General features: G+C 59.6%; 1 protein-coding gene across 1 annotated transcript; it reads left to right on the top strand.

The window, feature by feature from the left end:
- The first annotated feature begins 1,844 nt into the window (after window positions 1-1,844).
- Window positions 1,845-11,892, top strand: SLC26A6 (solute carrier family 26 member 6). Its single transcript, XM_040994418.1, has 21 exons — window positions 1,845-2,433; window positions 4,209-4,367; window positions 4,468-4,607; window positions 4,740-4,850; window positions 5,990-6,183; window positions 6,350-6,514; window positions 6,612-6,764; window positions 7,006-7,088; window positions 7,185-7,332; window positions 7,513-7,626; window positions 7,742-7,819; window positions 8,012-8,107; window positions 8,231-8,337; window positions 8,470-8,539; window positions 9,335-9,427; window positions 9,512-9,622; window positions 9,957-10,073; window positions 10,659-10,835; window positions 10,991-11,045; window positions 11,240-11,376; window positions 11,605-11,892. Exons 1-21 carry the CDS (start codon window positions 2,378-2,380, stop codon window positions 11,617-11,619), a joined length of 2,379 nt encoding a protein of 792 aa, XP_040850352.1. The 5' UTR covers window positions 1,845-2,377; the 3' UTR covers window positions 11,620-11,892.
- Window positions 11,893-13,048: the final 1,156 nt, after the last annotated feature.

The following is a 13,048-nucleotide window of genomic DNA, read 5'->3' as shown; positions in this document are numbered from 1 at the left end:
CATTTTGTATGTAACCAGAGAGATATGCTCATGTTATTTTTCAGTCTGACTCCAGGGGTCTGAAGCTGGGCTGTGAGCAGGAGGGGATGGGGGATGTGCAGAGTTGGACCCTGCGTGGGTCCCTGGGCGACCCTGTGCTGTTTTTTCACATCTCCCTGGGGTGGGCACAGAGAGGAGGGGCAGAGGCCCTCCTCCCACCCCAGGCCCCGGCTTGCTGTGGGGAGGGGTCCAAAGCGTCCAAAGCGCAGAACTGATCTTTGCTTCTTCTCCATTGCTCCCAAGGCCAAACCTCTGGGCAAAGGGCGGGGGAGGAGGGATTTGGTCTTGAAAACAGGGGTCCTCTGGCCTCCTTGTGGGCACCTGCTCCTGCCACCCCTGTCCGTGGACGTGCGTGCTCATGACATGGAGGCCTTGCCACTTACTGCCTTATGATCTAGGACTGATGCTGTGGGGGGGGCGCCATGTGGAACAGCAGAGGTCCTGTTTACAAAGCCAGGCATCCCTTGGTCCCCAGGGCTGGGGGAGGGGTGCGTTGGGGGAGGACTCAGGCCTCTGTTCAGATGTCCCCACCCTGTACAGGTTGGGGGGCACTGGGGGAATTGGCTGGCCACTACCCCTGTCCTGCAAATGTCTATGGTGCCATTTGCTTTCTGCTCCCGGTCACTGCCCCCCAACCTGGTTGGGGTCGGGGGAACGGGAGGAGGGTGACACAGGGAGCAGAAGCCAGGGCATGCCAGACCCAGAATGTAGGTGCCACTGCCTCCCGTGTTTACAGGATCCTCTGTGGCCCCGGGCACCAGGGCTGTCTGCCACAAGTGACTCACTTCCCGCCACTCCCTGCCTCCCTCCCTCCCTCCCTTCAAAAGGGAACTATGACTGTTAGCAAAACTCTCCTTACTTTGACGTCCTCCACTGAGGACTTTAAAAATTTTGTTACTTTGTTTACAGGCTATTTAAATTTATTTTTTATTTTTTACTACATTTACAACTTGAAACTTGGAAACTTTTATACTTTGTTTACAGTTGAGAATGTTTTTTTCCTTGGTTTAGGGGAAGGTAGGGACAGTGGAAGAGGGACACCGAGGCCCCCCAGCGCTGGGAGACCTTGGGCCTGGCCACCCCGATGGCCTTCCAGGATAGAGCTCCACTCCGAGTCAGCATCCTCTCAGCGCTGGCCACAGTGGCTGTTGGACCGTGTGTGTGGTGGTGCAGACACCTGCCTACCCCCTCCTCCCCCCATGCAGGCTCTCCAGGCAGTTTCCAAGGAGAGATTAGAATTTCCTTCACTGACTGGTGCCAAATCCCACCAGCCAGGACCCCAGCCTCCCTCCCCACACTGCCCACAGCCCTGGGCAGGCAGCGCGGGCTGCTGCGGGAAAAGAAGGCGTCCTTGCTTGTCCTAGGTTCTGTAGATGCCCTCTTGGAGGGGTATGCCCCCTCCAGCCCAGCGGCGGCCTCCTTCCCCCCATCTGTGTAAATTGTTCCGTGAAGCCGCGCTCTGTTTTGGGAATAAACTTCTATAGAAAACAGCTGCCGCCTCTTCTGTCAGGGAGGGAGGGAGGGAGTCAGGCCATGAGTGACTTAGGCCACACTGACCTTTGCAGGGGAGCCCACTCCTTTCCCCACCCGAGAATATCCAGCTATTCTTAGCTCATGGCCTGGGCGGAGGACCAGCGTCACGTTGGGGTGGGAGCATAGGGGAAACCTCTCCAGGGAGGGCAGCCCTGGCCTGGCCTTTCTCTCCACCTACCCTGGGGGCAGGGTAGTGCCCTGCTACTGCGTGGGCACTAGCAGTTCCTGTCCCGCCCAGGGACAGCGCCCACAACGCCAGGCTCCCAAAGGAAGTCTTGTTCCTCCTTAGGTCAAGGCTGGGACTCCCTTGTGGCTCGGACGGCCCTGCTTGCAGGAGAGGCCTGGGGAACCAACTACTCAGGGTCTCAGAGAAAGCCTGAAGGGGACACGCTGAGCGGGAGGCTTAGGAATAAGCCCCAAGAGCCTGGATTCAGCACCAGTTAAGCCAGGGGTCACTGAACGCACCCCGCCCCCCCAGACCCGCCGGCAACCAGACGGGGATTTCTGCTGCTCCTTCCTCTTCGATCCTCTGCAAAGCCAGGAACCGGGAGGCGCGCCTGCAGCCCGTCAGCGTGCATCCTTGGATCCGGTTCTGCAGGACCATCTGCTGGGAACAGCGGCTCAGAGGGACCCAGATCAGGCGGCGGGCGAGGAAGGGGTTAAGCCCTCTGTCCGGAGGCTCGCCCCGCCCACTGTACGTCATTTAGCCCCGCCCCGCGCGCTGATTGGCCCGAGCGTCCGCGGATCTGCAGGGGGTCGCTGGCCGCGGACGGGGTACGGGTCCCGGAGCGGCCTCTGCCTGGAGATGGAGCAGTCGCCGCCAGGCCCCCGGCGGGCCGTGCGGCTCTCGGATGCAGCGGGGTAAGTGCAGGGCGGTGCGCGTGACCCCGAGGCGCGGGCTGCCGGCCTGGTGCCTCCACCCAGGGCTGCCACGTCCAGGCGTGCTCCAGCTGCCACGCGGTGCCGGTGTGAGGAAGAACCGAGGCCGGAGCGAGGGGCGCGCGGAGGCGTGGGCCCCTAGGGCTGCGCCCGCTGCAGGCGGTGAGGGCGGGGGCATCCTTGCCCAGAGGGTCCCTGGTCGAGGCCTGCGGACCCGCTGGGCCCCCAGCCCGCACCTGCCGACGACGGTCACAGCGCGGAGATTCCCGGCCCTTTAAAGCTCGCGCGGGTCTGCGTTCTCTGTTGAGCCTTACAGGAGTGAGGGAGGATGCACCACTCTCTCAGAGGTTGGACCAAAGACTGAGACCCCGCCCAGGGGAGGGGCCGGGATGAGGCCCCGCCTCCGGGGAGGGATCCAGGCCAGAGGTTCCGCCTTCCTAAGGGGAGGGTCAATTGAACAAGGCCTGACCTCCAGGGGAGGATCCAGACCGAGGCCCCACCCACCTAAGGGGAGGATCCAGTGGACGAGGCCCCGCCCTGGGGTGGGACCTGGGAGCGAGGCCCCGCCCTCTGGGGGGAAGGGATTCAGACCGAGGCTACACCCCCCAAGGGGAGGACCCAGTGAACGAGACCCCGCCCTCCAGGGGGAGGGATCCAGACCCGGGGCCCCGCCCCCAAAGGGAGGACCCAGTGAGCGAGGCCACGCCCTTGGGGAGGGGCCGGGGAGCGAGGCCCGGCTCCCCTGGCGCTGGTCCTAGGGTCGTGGGGGAACTCTTTAAGAATCCTGGAGTGACTCAGGGAGCTGACTGGGAACCCTAGTTGCTCTGAGAGGCAGTGGTGCCTCGAATCCTTGAGGCTCTTCCTCAGCCCCCCACTCCCTGCTCCACCCAGGCGCTTTGCAGGTGAGTTCCTGCGGGGCAGGTGGGAATCCTCTGGTTAGTTCAGTGCTTTTTTTCAGTCTTTTCCTGACAGGTGAGGAAGCTTCCTCCACAGGCTAGAGCTCCCCTCCAGGTCGCAGCTTCTTCCCGTCCCATACAGGCCTCCCCCAGTTGGACTCAGAGCACCCTGAGACACCCCCATTCCCAGGGGTGCTGTCCACTCCTGGAGAGATCCCCCTTCCCCTCAGAACCCCCTCTCCCTGACCTCTTCCCCACTAGCCCTTGGCCTTCCCAGTCCTGCCTGAACTTGCATGTACTTTGGGACCCCGGGGGCCACCATAGACACGCCACTGACCTTTCCTGGAGGGGAAAGTGTCATCCGGAGACCTGAGGGTCGACGAGAGAGCGGCTTAGGGAACTGGACCTCCAGTTTGCTGGGAGCCTTGCTTGCGTGTGTGCCAAGCCAGTCAGTACTGGCCGCGTGGGGCAGCTACAGAATGCCTCAGGGATTGGCCAGGGACCGACCAGGGGAGGGGGCTAGCAGGTGCACTGACCTGGACCTGGACCTGGACCGGGAGCTCAATCAGGGCTGGGCAGCCACACCTTAGGTAGAGATGTGGATCGTGTCCATCCTGTTACCCCTCCATGAGGGACTTTGGTCTAGAAAGGGGCCTCCCTCCACTAGCCAAAGTTCAGGTCAGGGACTGCCCTGTCTGTGCAGGCATGGGAAGAGAGCAGCTAGAGGCCGGGCCTGCCTTGATCTTTGGGTCTGGAGAGCTCAGGTGGGAGGTTGTTAATTCCCAGGAGGGACAAGGAGGGGGTCCCTCACTGTAAAACTCCCCTCTGCCGCTCCCCACCCCCGTGTTCTTGCCACTGCAGAGAGAGGGACACAGAGGCGCTGTTGCCAGCAGCCCAGGCCATGGAGCTGCGGAGGCGAGACTACTGCGTGGAGCGGCCACTGCTGAACCAGGAGCAGCTGGAAGAGCTAGGCCGCTGGGGCCCTGCACCCAGGACCCACCGCTGGCGTACCTGGCTGCAGTAAGGGCTGGCATGTGGGGTGGGTGGGGGTGCTGGCTGATCCCTGATGCACCCCCCCCCCACACACCTCATGCCTGATGCCTGCTTTCCATGTCCTCAGATGCTCCCGTGCTCGGGCCCATGCCCTTCTGCTCCAGCATCTCCCCATTCTCGCCTGGCTGCCCCGCTATCCTGTACGGGACTGGCTGCTAGGGGATCTCTTGTCCGGCCTGAGTGTGGCCATCATGCAGCTTCCACAGGGTGAGCCTGGGGTACTCTCTGCCAGGAGCCATGGCCGCTAGCCTCAGCCCCAAGCCCCTCCGAGCCAGAGCTGGGACTCAAGCTGTTGAGACCCATGGCCTCCAACCTGCGTTTTCACCATCCCATCCTTAGGCTTGGCTTATGCCCTCCTGGCTGGACTGCCCCCTGTGTTCGGTCTCTACAGTTCCTTCTACCCTGTCTTCATCTACTTCCTGTTTGGTACTTCCCGGCACATCTCCGTGGGTAAGTGGAGTCAGGCCTTGCTTCCCAGGAGGGCACCTCCACCTGCCTTGGAGGCCAGGGAGTGAGTGGGGTGACAGCAGGGTAGGAGCCCCGGGAACCAGGGCAGTGTTGGTGGTGGCCCAGCATCATCAGTGCTGTCTGGCATCATTATAGTGGCAGGGTACTTCACAACCCAGCCTGGGGGAGTCAGTGAGGCAGCCGGTGGGACCTGGAATTTGGCAGCAGCCAGGCCGAGACAGATGCTGTCTCCTTCTGACTGTAAAGGTAGCCTGGGTGTCCCCGGGCTGGTGGACGCTGGCACGGCTGGGGAGCTGACACACAGTCAGTACTCTGTGTTGTCCGGCCCCTAGCCAAGCCTGGCTGCCAGCTTGGCTCCGGCTTCTATAGCCACAGTGTGAGGATGTTTGTCCAGAACCAGATAGTTCCTGATCTGTCACTCTCACTTTTTCCTTTTCTCTTCCAAAACAATAATTTTGCTTCCTTTTATTTGAAATGCATAGAGAAAGACAGAGAGCTCTTTCATTCACTGGTTCACACTCCACCCTGCAAAATCCCCAAAACAGCCAGGACTGGGCCCGCACAATGGCTCAGTAACTAAATCCTCGCCTTGCGTGTGCCAGGATCCCATATGGGCATCTGTTCATGTGTTGGCTGTTCCACTTCCTTTCCAGATTCCAGGTTGTGGCCTGGGAAGGCAGTTGAGGACGTACCAAAGCTTTGAGACCCTGCACCCAAATGGGAGACCAGAAAGAAGCTCCCAGCTCCTGGCTTTGGATCAGCTCAACTCTGGCTGTTGTGGGCACTTGGGGAGTGAACCAGGGGATGGAAGTTCTTTTTATCTGTCTTTCCTTCTCTATATAAATCTTTCAAAACAAACAAAACAAAAAACAGCCAAGGCCAGGCAAAAGCTGGAAGCCTGGTGTCCTACATGGGAGGTGGGGCCTCACGCACTTGATTATCACCTGCTGCCTCCTTGCGTAAGCATCAGCAGGATCTGGGTCTCAGACTGGATATTTGGTATGGGATGTAGGCATCCCACTTAATGATGTAGCCACTGGGCCACACAGGTGCCTTACCTGCCTCAGCTTCAGGGTAGAGCAGTGTCCTGCCTTCAGACCTGCCCTGTCCTGTCCCTGCAGGAACCTTTGCTGTCATGTCTGTGATGGTGGGCAGTGTGACAGAATCCCTGGCCCCGGACGAGGACTTCCCAGCTGTCTCAAACGTCACAGTCAACCTGCTGGATGCCTCAAACTTCACAGTTAATGAGGCTGCCAGGGATGCAGTTCGGGTGCAGCTAGCCTCCACGCTAGGCGTCCTGGTTGGCCTTTTCCAGGTACCCCAGGTCCCCATAGCACTTCTGGGTGCCCATCTGTTATGTCCCCTCCCCCTCTTCACTATCCGCACACACCCTCCATTCCCTTTACCCCCACTTTCTGATCCCACCTGTCCTGGGGCTCACCCTCTTTAGCCCCGCCAGGAACCTTGTCTCTTCTCCACAGGTAGGGTTGGGCCTAGTCCGCTTCGGCTTCGTGGTCACCTACCTGTCTGAGCCCCTGGTGCGCAGCTACACCACAGCTGCGTCTGTGCAGGTCTTCATCTCACAGCTCAAGTATGTGTTTGGCCTCCAGCTGAGAAGCCGCTCCGGGCCACTCTCCCTCATCTATGTGAGTGAAGAGGGGCAGCAGGCAGAGGATCAGAGTGGAGGAGAGAGTGCCAGGCTGGGGCTCTCTGAGTGCTGGCTGTGACGCCCCCTCTCCTTAGACAGTGCTGGAGTTCTTCTGGAAGCTGCCCCAGACTGTAGTGGGCATCTTGGTCACCGCCCTGGTGGCTGGACTGGTGCTTGTGGCCGTCAAGTTGCTGAGTGAGAAGTTGCGGCGCTACCTGCCCCTGCCCATCCCAGGGGAGCTGCTCACGGTGCGAGTTGCTGCAGGGAGGGCTGGGTGAGCCAGGCTGGATCTCTGTCCCAGACTGCCTCCCATGGGGGTGTGTGAGGGCCGGTTAGGGCAGCCCCCATGTCCTCCTAACATCCCGCTAGCATCTCCATCTCCCCAAAATCCTGTCTCCCACCCTCCTGGCCACTAGTCCCCACACCTCTTTTGAAGGCCTTCTTCTGAAGTCTTCCTCAGACTCTTCCTTTCTTTGTCTCTTCCCACAGCTCATTGGGGCCACAGCCATCTCCTATGGTGTGGGCCTGGAGCAGCGATTTGGGGTGGACGTTGTGGGCAACATCCCTGCAGGGTAAGTGTAGGCCACCGGAACTGGGCAGGGTTGGGGTGGGGCTTTGGAAGCCAGGGCCTGGCCCCTTCCTGTAGTCCTTACAGGGGTCTCCTGCAGGCTGGTGCCCCCTGTGGCCCCCAATCCGCAGCTGTTCGCACAGCTCGTGGGAAACGCCTTTGCCATTGCCGTGGTGGGCTTCGCCATTGCCATCTCGCTGGGGAAGATCTTCGCATTGAGGCATGGCTATCGCGTGGACAGCAACCAGGTCTGGGGGTGGGAGGTGGGGGTGGGGAGGTGGGTGTGGGACATGGAGGGGGCCGTGCTGGGCGCTGTGGGTGAAAGACAGCGCAGGTGGACAGTGACCAAGGCTCTGGAGGCCCTTGAGTGTGGATGCAGGTTGGGGTGATGAAATACTGACTGCCCCTTCCTTCCCCTCCCCTGCCAGGAACTGGTGGCCCTTGGCCTGAGTAACCTCGTTGGGGGCTTGTTCCAGTGCTTCCCTGTGAGCTGCTCCATGTCCCGCAGCCTGGTGCAAGAAGGCACGGGGGGCAACACACAGGTGATGTCATGCATGGGTGGTGGGGGATGTATCCCTGTGGGCAGCACTGCTGTGCCATAGTGGACGCCTCCCCCCTACACACTTTACTCACTCACACCTCTACACACCCCTGCAGGTTGCTGGAGCCGTCTCTTCCCTTTTCCTCCTGCTCATCATTCTCAAACTTGGGGAACTCTTCCGAGACCTACCCAAGGTGAACCCCTGCCTCATCAGCCAGGTCCCAGGTTAGGGAGAGGGACTGCAAGGATCGCAAGACCACTCTCCGTGGAGGAGGACATGGGGTGTCCGGGATCTGACCTACAACATGAGGATCCTTGTCATAGGCTGGGAGAGGCTCATGAGCCAGGGGTCAGGGCCATGAGCCCCTGTGATGTTCCCACCCTAGGCAGTCCTGGCTGCTGTCATTATTGTGAATCTGAAGGGCATGTTGCTGCAGTTCAAGGACATCCCCACCCTCTGGAAAACAAACCGGATAGATCTGGTAACAGCTTGGGAGTTGGGGAAAGGGACTGGGACGGGGCATGGGGGTCAGCAGAGTTGGTGGAGGGGATTTTGGCCTTGGTGGCCTCACTAAAACCCCTTGACCACTGCTGTTTCATTGTAGCTCATCTGGCTGGTGACCTTTGTGGCCACCATCTTGCTGAATCTGGACCTGGGTCTGGCAGTGGCAATAGTCTTCTCACTGCTGCTCATGGTGGTGCGAACGCAGCTGTGAGTCCCCCAGTTCCATGTCCTGTCCCTGGCCTGGCAGGACAACCTGGTAGAGCGGGAATCAGCTGCCCAGTCCAGCTGTGGTTCCCGGCTGGTCTATTCACCTTCTCATATTCACTCTCTCTTGCACAGGCCCCACTACTCAATTCTGGGACGGGTGCCAGACACAGATATTTACCGAGACGTGGCCGAGTACTCAGAGGTGAGTGGCAGGGACCAATGGGGAGCAAGGAATGGGAGGAGGAACAGGAAGAGGAGGCCCCTTATCCATCCCTTTCACCCTGATGGGGACAGTGGGTACTTGGCAATTTCAAGCCAGGAGTTTGGGTCTGCTGAGCCCTATTTGTGGTCCAAGAGGGTTGGGAAGGGATGCAGGTGGCTCTGGGAGCCAGCAGCATAGACACCTCCTGCACAGCAGCCTGCGTCAGGGTGCCCGAGCAGCAGAGTCCTGAGTACCAGGATCTTGGGGTGCTGCTCCCTGATGGGCCCAGTTGGGCTGAGTGCAGAGGACATCTCATGCCAGGTGCTGGGAAGGGGTGGGAGGGTTGGGCCTTGAAATAAAATAACTGCATTCCTTGTGACCTGGAACCTGCACATCTGCAGCTTGGCGGGGGAGGAGCCAAGGAATCTGAGCCAGAGGAGGAGGATGATGACTACCAGGCTGGGCTTGGGGGAGGGGCCTGGCAGGACAGGGTGCACACAGGTTAATCAATCCCAGAGAACTGAAGACTCAGGAGGCCTGAGCTGCTGAGCCGAGGTCCTGGCAAAGGGCAGGAGGGGTACAGGGTGTGCCCCGCCAGACCTGGCTGTCAGAGGATCAGGCAGGGGCCAGGGAGCAGGTGAGGACTCTGAAGGTGTGGGTCATAGGCTGGGTTATGGGTATGCAGATGTGCTGAGCATAGGAAACTCTTGGCCGGGCAGGGGGCAGCAGGAGGACAACATGCAGGATCGGGGGAGGAGGGACTCTCGTAACCCCTAATGTTCCACCCCACCCCAGGCCAGGGAGGTCCCGGGCGTGAAGGTCTTCCGCTCCTCGGCCACCCTGTTCTTTGCCAATGCTGAGTTCTATGGTGATGCACTGAAGCAACGGGTGAGGCGGGGGTCCTAGGGGTAGGGGTTGCTGTGGCCCTAATCCTCACCAGAGAACCCAGTCTCCTGACATGTGCCCACACAGTGTGGCGTGGATGTCGACTACCTCCTCTCCCAGAAGAAGAAGCTGCTAAAGAAGCGAGAGATGCAGCTGAAGCGACTCAAGAAGAAAAGCAAAACCCAGCCTCAGACACAGGCAGGGCTCCCTGAGCTGTGATCCCAGCCCCTGTCCAGCCCACCTTCGATCCACCCCCTCCCTGCCCACCTCCACCCTCAGCTGTTTCTCTTCCCCTCTTACCCTGCATCTCTTCCTCCTCTCCCTGCTCTTCTCCTTCCCCATCTAGAGACCCTGCCCCATCCCCAGCAGGTCAGGGTCTCTGCAGCTGTTCCCCACTACTGATCCAAGCCTTTCAGCCCAGCTGCCCCAGAGCCCACAGCCTCCAACCTTTCCAGAGCCTGGAGAACACCAGGGACTTCCTGGTGCAGGTGTTGGAGGCAGCTGAGAGAATTCTCCTGTCCCCCCGGCACAGGCTGATCCTTCCAAGGTCACCTCTGTTTCCGTCTATGTCAACCCCAGCCCGGGAGGCATCAAGATCAATGACGTGGGAGACATCAAGAGCAATGACGTGGAAGACTCAAGGGAAAAGGTGAGGCTGGAGATGGGGGAGGTAGGACTGGTTGTGACTCCCAGAGATGTGGGTGCCCACACTTCTTCCCCAGGACTGCCATGGCCCCCACAGCTGTGGGTTCAGAAGTGTGTTCTGATGGCAGGGGGAACAGTTGATGGCCCAGACGCAGTGTGGGGCCTGCTGTAGTGAAATGCCATGGAGTTCTGCATGGGGGGCTCTTTGGGGCCCCACAGTCTGTGTTCACAGGTGAAAGGGAAGACTTGGGTACATGGAAAATGGTCTAGGAGTCCAAGGGGACATTGTCAGACCAGGTCAGAGCCCCAGGGCTTGTGCCAAAGTGCCTGTGTGGGCCGGGAATGTATGTGTCTGGCCGAGGCCAGGGCCTGTGTCCCAGCAACCCTATCTTCTGTGTGTCACCATGTATCCTTCTCTCCTGTCCGGGCGTAAGAACTGTGTCCTCATGGGTGCCCCACGGGCCCCACAGATGTAAGATTAGACACTTGTGCACTCACATCTGACTTGTGTCCCTGCATATCTGTGTGCCTGCCCTACCCGCATCCCTGTGAGGCATGGCCCCTGGCAGCATGGGTGTGTCCCTAGCAGGTAAAGCCCGGAGATGACCTGAATGGTGTGGCGGCCAGCAGTCAGGAAGATGCCAAGGCACCGGGCGGCTCCACACTGAGGATGCTGGGCCTGCCCCAGCCCGACTTCCATAGCCTTGTCCTGGATCTAGGCACGCTCTCCTTCGTGGACACTGTGTGCATCAAAAGCCTGAAGAACGTAAGGGTGATGGGAGGGTGAGAGCAGGCCTGGGCCCCCAGGTGTCATGCTGACCCTATCACTTGCCCTGAGAGCGCCCACTCACAGCCGCTCTCCCAGAGTTGGCTGAGCCCCTTCCCTGCGGTCACTGAGTCAGGTCCCATTTTTGACTGCAGATTTTTCGTGACTTCCGGGAGATTGAGGTGGAGGTGTACATTGCGGCCTGTCACAGTGAGTGCTGAGGGGACTCCTGCTGAAGGGCTTGCCTGGCAGCAGCACCTCTGCTGGCCCTAGAGGTTATGGGCATCCTGGGGGCCAGGGGCCAAGGGTCAGAAGTGACTAGGTCCTTAGCCATGGGGCATGATGAGCAGGGAGATGTGTCTGACAGCTCAGAGAGCTAGATAAGATGCTTTCCTCACCCACAGGCCCTGTCGTTGCCCAGCTCGAGGCTGGAAACTTCTTTGACACATCTATCACCAAACGCCATGTCTTTGCCTCTGTCCACGACGCTGTCACCTTCGCCCTGCAACACCCAAGGCAAGAGGCCAGCAGCTCTGCTTTGGTAAGCTGACCTCTGGCTGCTAGGGGCTGTCTGTGTTCATCTGTTGCTTGTCCCAACCCTGATCCTGACTACAGTCCAACCTAGTGACCATGGCCCTGCCCCCAGTGGGCAGTTCCCCCTCCTGTCTTTGAATGGAGCTGCCACCGTGGCTGGGGGGCTGACCTAAGGGAGAGGCTGGTGTGCATCCTCAGGTCTGACCGGAGCTTCTCGCCTCCTCCATCTGTCCAGGCCACAAAACTCTGACTGTGTCACCAGGCCTGCCTGAAACCGCCAGCACCTCTACAAGTCGACATGGGATGCTCCAGGAACCCCTCTCCGCCCCCGACCCACTCATCCTGGTGCTGCCCTGGAGTCCCCTCCGAGCACATACACACAACTCAGGGATGGAGGTCTGGGACTCCCAGTTCAGTGCTCCAGGCCAGGGCTGGGGCGCCATAGTCAGGCTGGCCTTGGCTAGGCGCAGGGAGGGAGCCGCTGCCTGTTTTTAGCCTCAGGAATAAAGATTGGTCAGCTCTGTTCCTGGCTCTGCTATGCCGCGGTGGGGACTGGGATGAGACTGGGGGAGGAGTGGTAGTCCACAGCTTTGGCTCCTAACCCCTCTTACTTTCCAGAGGGGAGCCTTGGGGTCACAAACTGGGGTGCAATTCAGGGAGGACAGGGCCAGGCAGGAAGAGTACAGAACTGGGGAGCAGTGGGGAGGGTCAGGACCCAGTGTGGGGGCACCCCACCATAGTCAGAGCTGCTTCTCTGATGTGATTCTCTTCTCAGGGACCCTGGATCAGGTGCAGAGAGGGTTCAGGGAGTCCCTAAGGAGAGGAAGAGGGCTGCTGGTCTATATTTGAAATAAACAAGCATGGCTGACTTTCCGGGCATTCCTACATCTGCCCTGTGATTAGATTAGCCTGACTTGGCAGAGCCCTGTCAGTGTGTGGCTCAGTGGGCACATGCATTGGGGATGATGGGGTGGATGCCCGAGCCTTCCTGAGCTTCAATGCCTCAATGTTCATGGCAGCAGTGGCAACAGTACACCACCTGGGCTGCCTGATGAGTGAGAGATGAGAAGATGCCAGACAGCACTGGGTTTGGACCAGCCACTCTGAACACACAGCCTGTGCCACTTACCGGGTACAGACCAGGTGCCAGGCGCTGGATGTGGTTCCCACAAGAACTGGCTAGCCCAGTGCTGTGTCAGCACCCAGAGCTGGAGCTTGCTGGGTGCTCAGCCTTGGTTGAGGGAGGCAGGTGTGGGAAAGCAGGCAGCAGGCGATGCTCCCGAGGCTGTAGAGTAGGGACTGCATTTTTCCAGGTGACACATGGTGACTTTCCAGGAAAGGAAAACAGAACAGCGATGGGGGAGGGGTGGGAATAATGAGGCCAGCAGAGACAGGAACGCTGGGCAGGAAGACCCCACAAACCAGTACCAGTTTATTTTCATCTACTCAAAAGGCAGAGTGTGTGGCCTAGCATGATAGCCTAGTGGCTAAAGTTCTTGTCTTGCCCATGCAGGGACCCCATATGGGTGCTGGGTTCCCAGCTGCTTCACTTCCCATGCAGCTCCCTGCTTGTGGCCTGGAAAAGCAGTAGAGGACAGTCCAAAGCCTTGGGACCCTGCACCTGTGTGAGAGACCTGGAAGAGACTCCTGATTCCTGGCTTCAAATCAGCTCAGCTCTG

Source organism: Ochotona curzoniae, unplaced genomic scaffold, assembly GCF_017591425.1.
Source record: "Ochotona curzoniae isolate NIBS_2020 unplaced genomic scaffold, NIBS_Ocur_1.0 contig_908, whole genome shotgun sequence".
Lineage (NCBI taxonomy): Eukaryota > Metazoa > Chordata > Mammalia > Lagomorpha > Ochotonidae > Ochotona > Ochotona curzoniae.
Note: the sequence above shows the minus strand (reverse complement) of the source record. Positions and strands in the feature narration are given on the sequence as shown.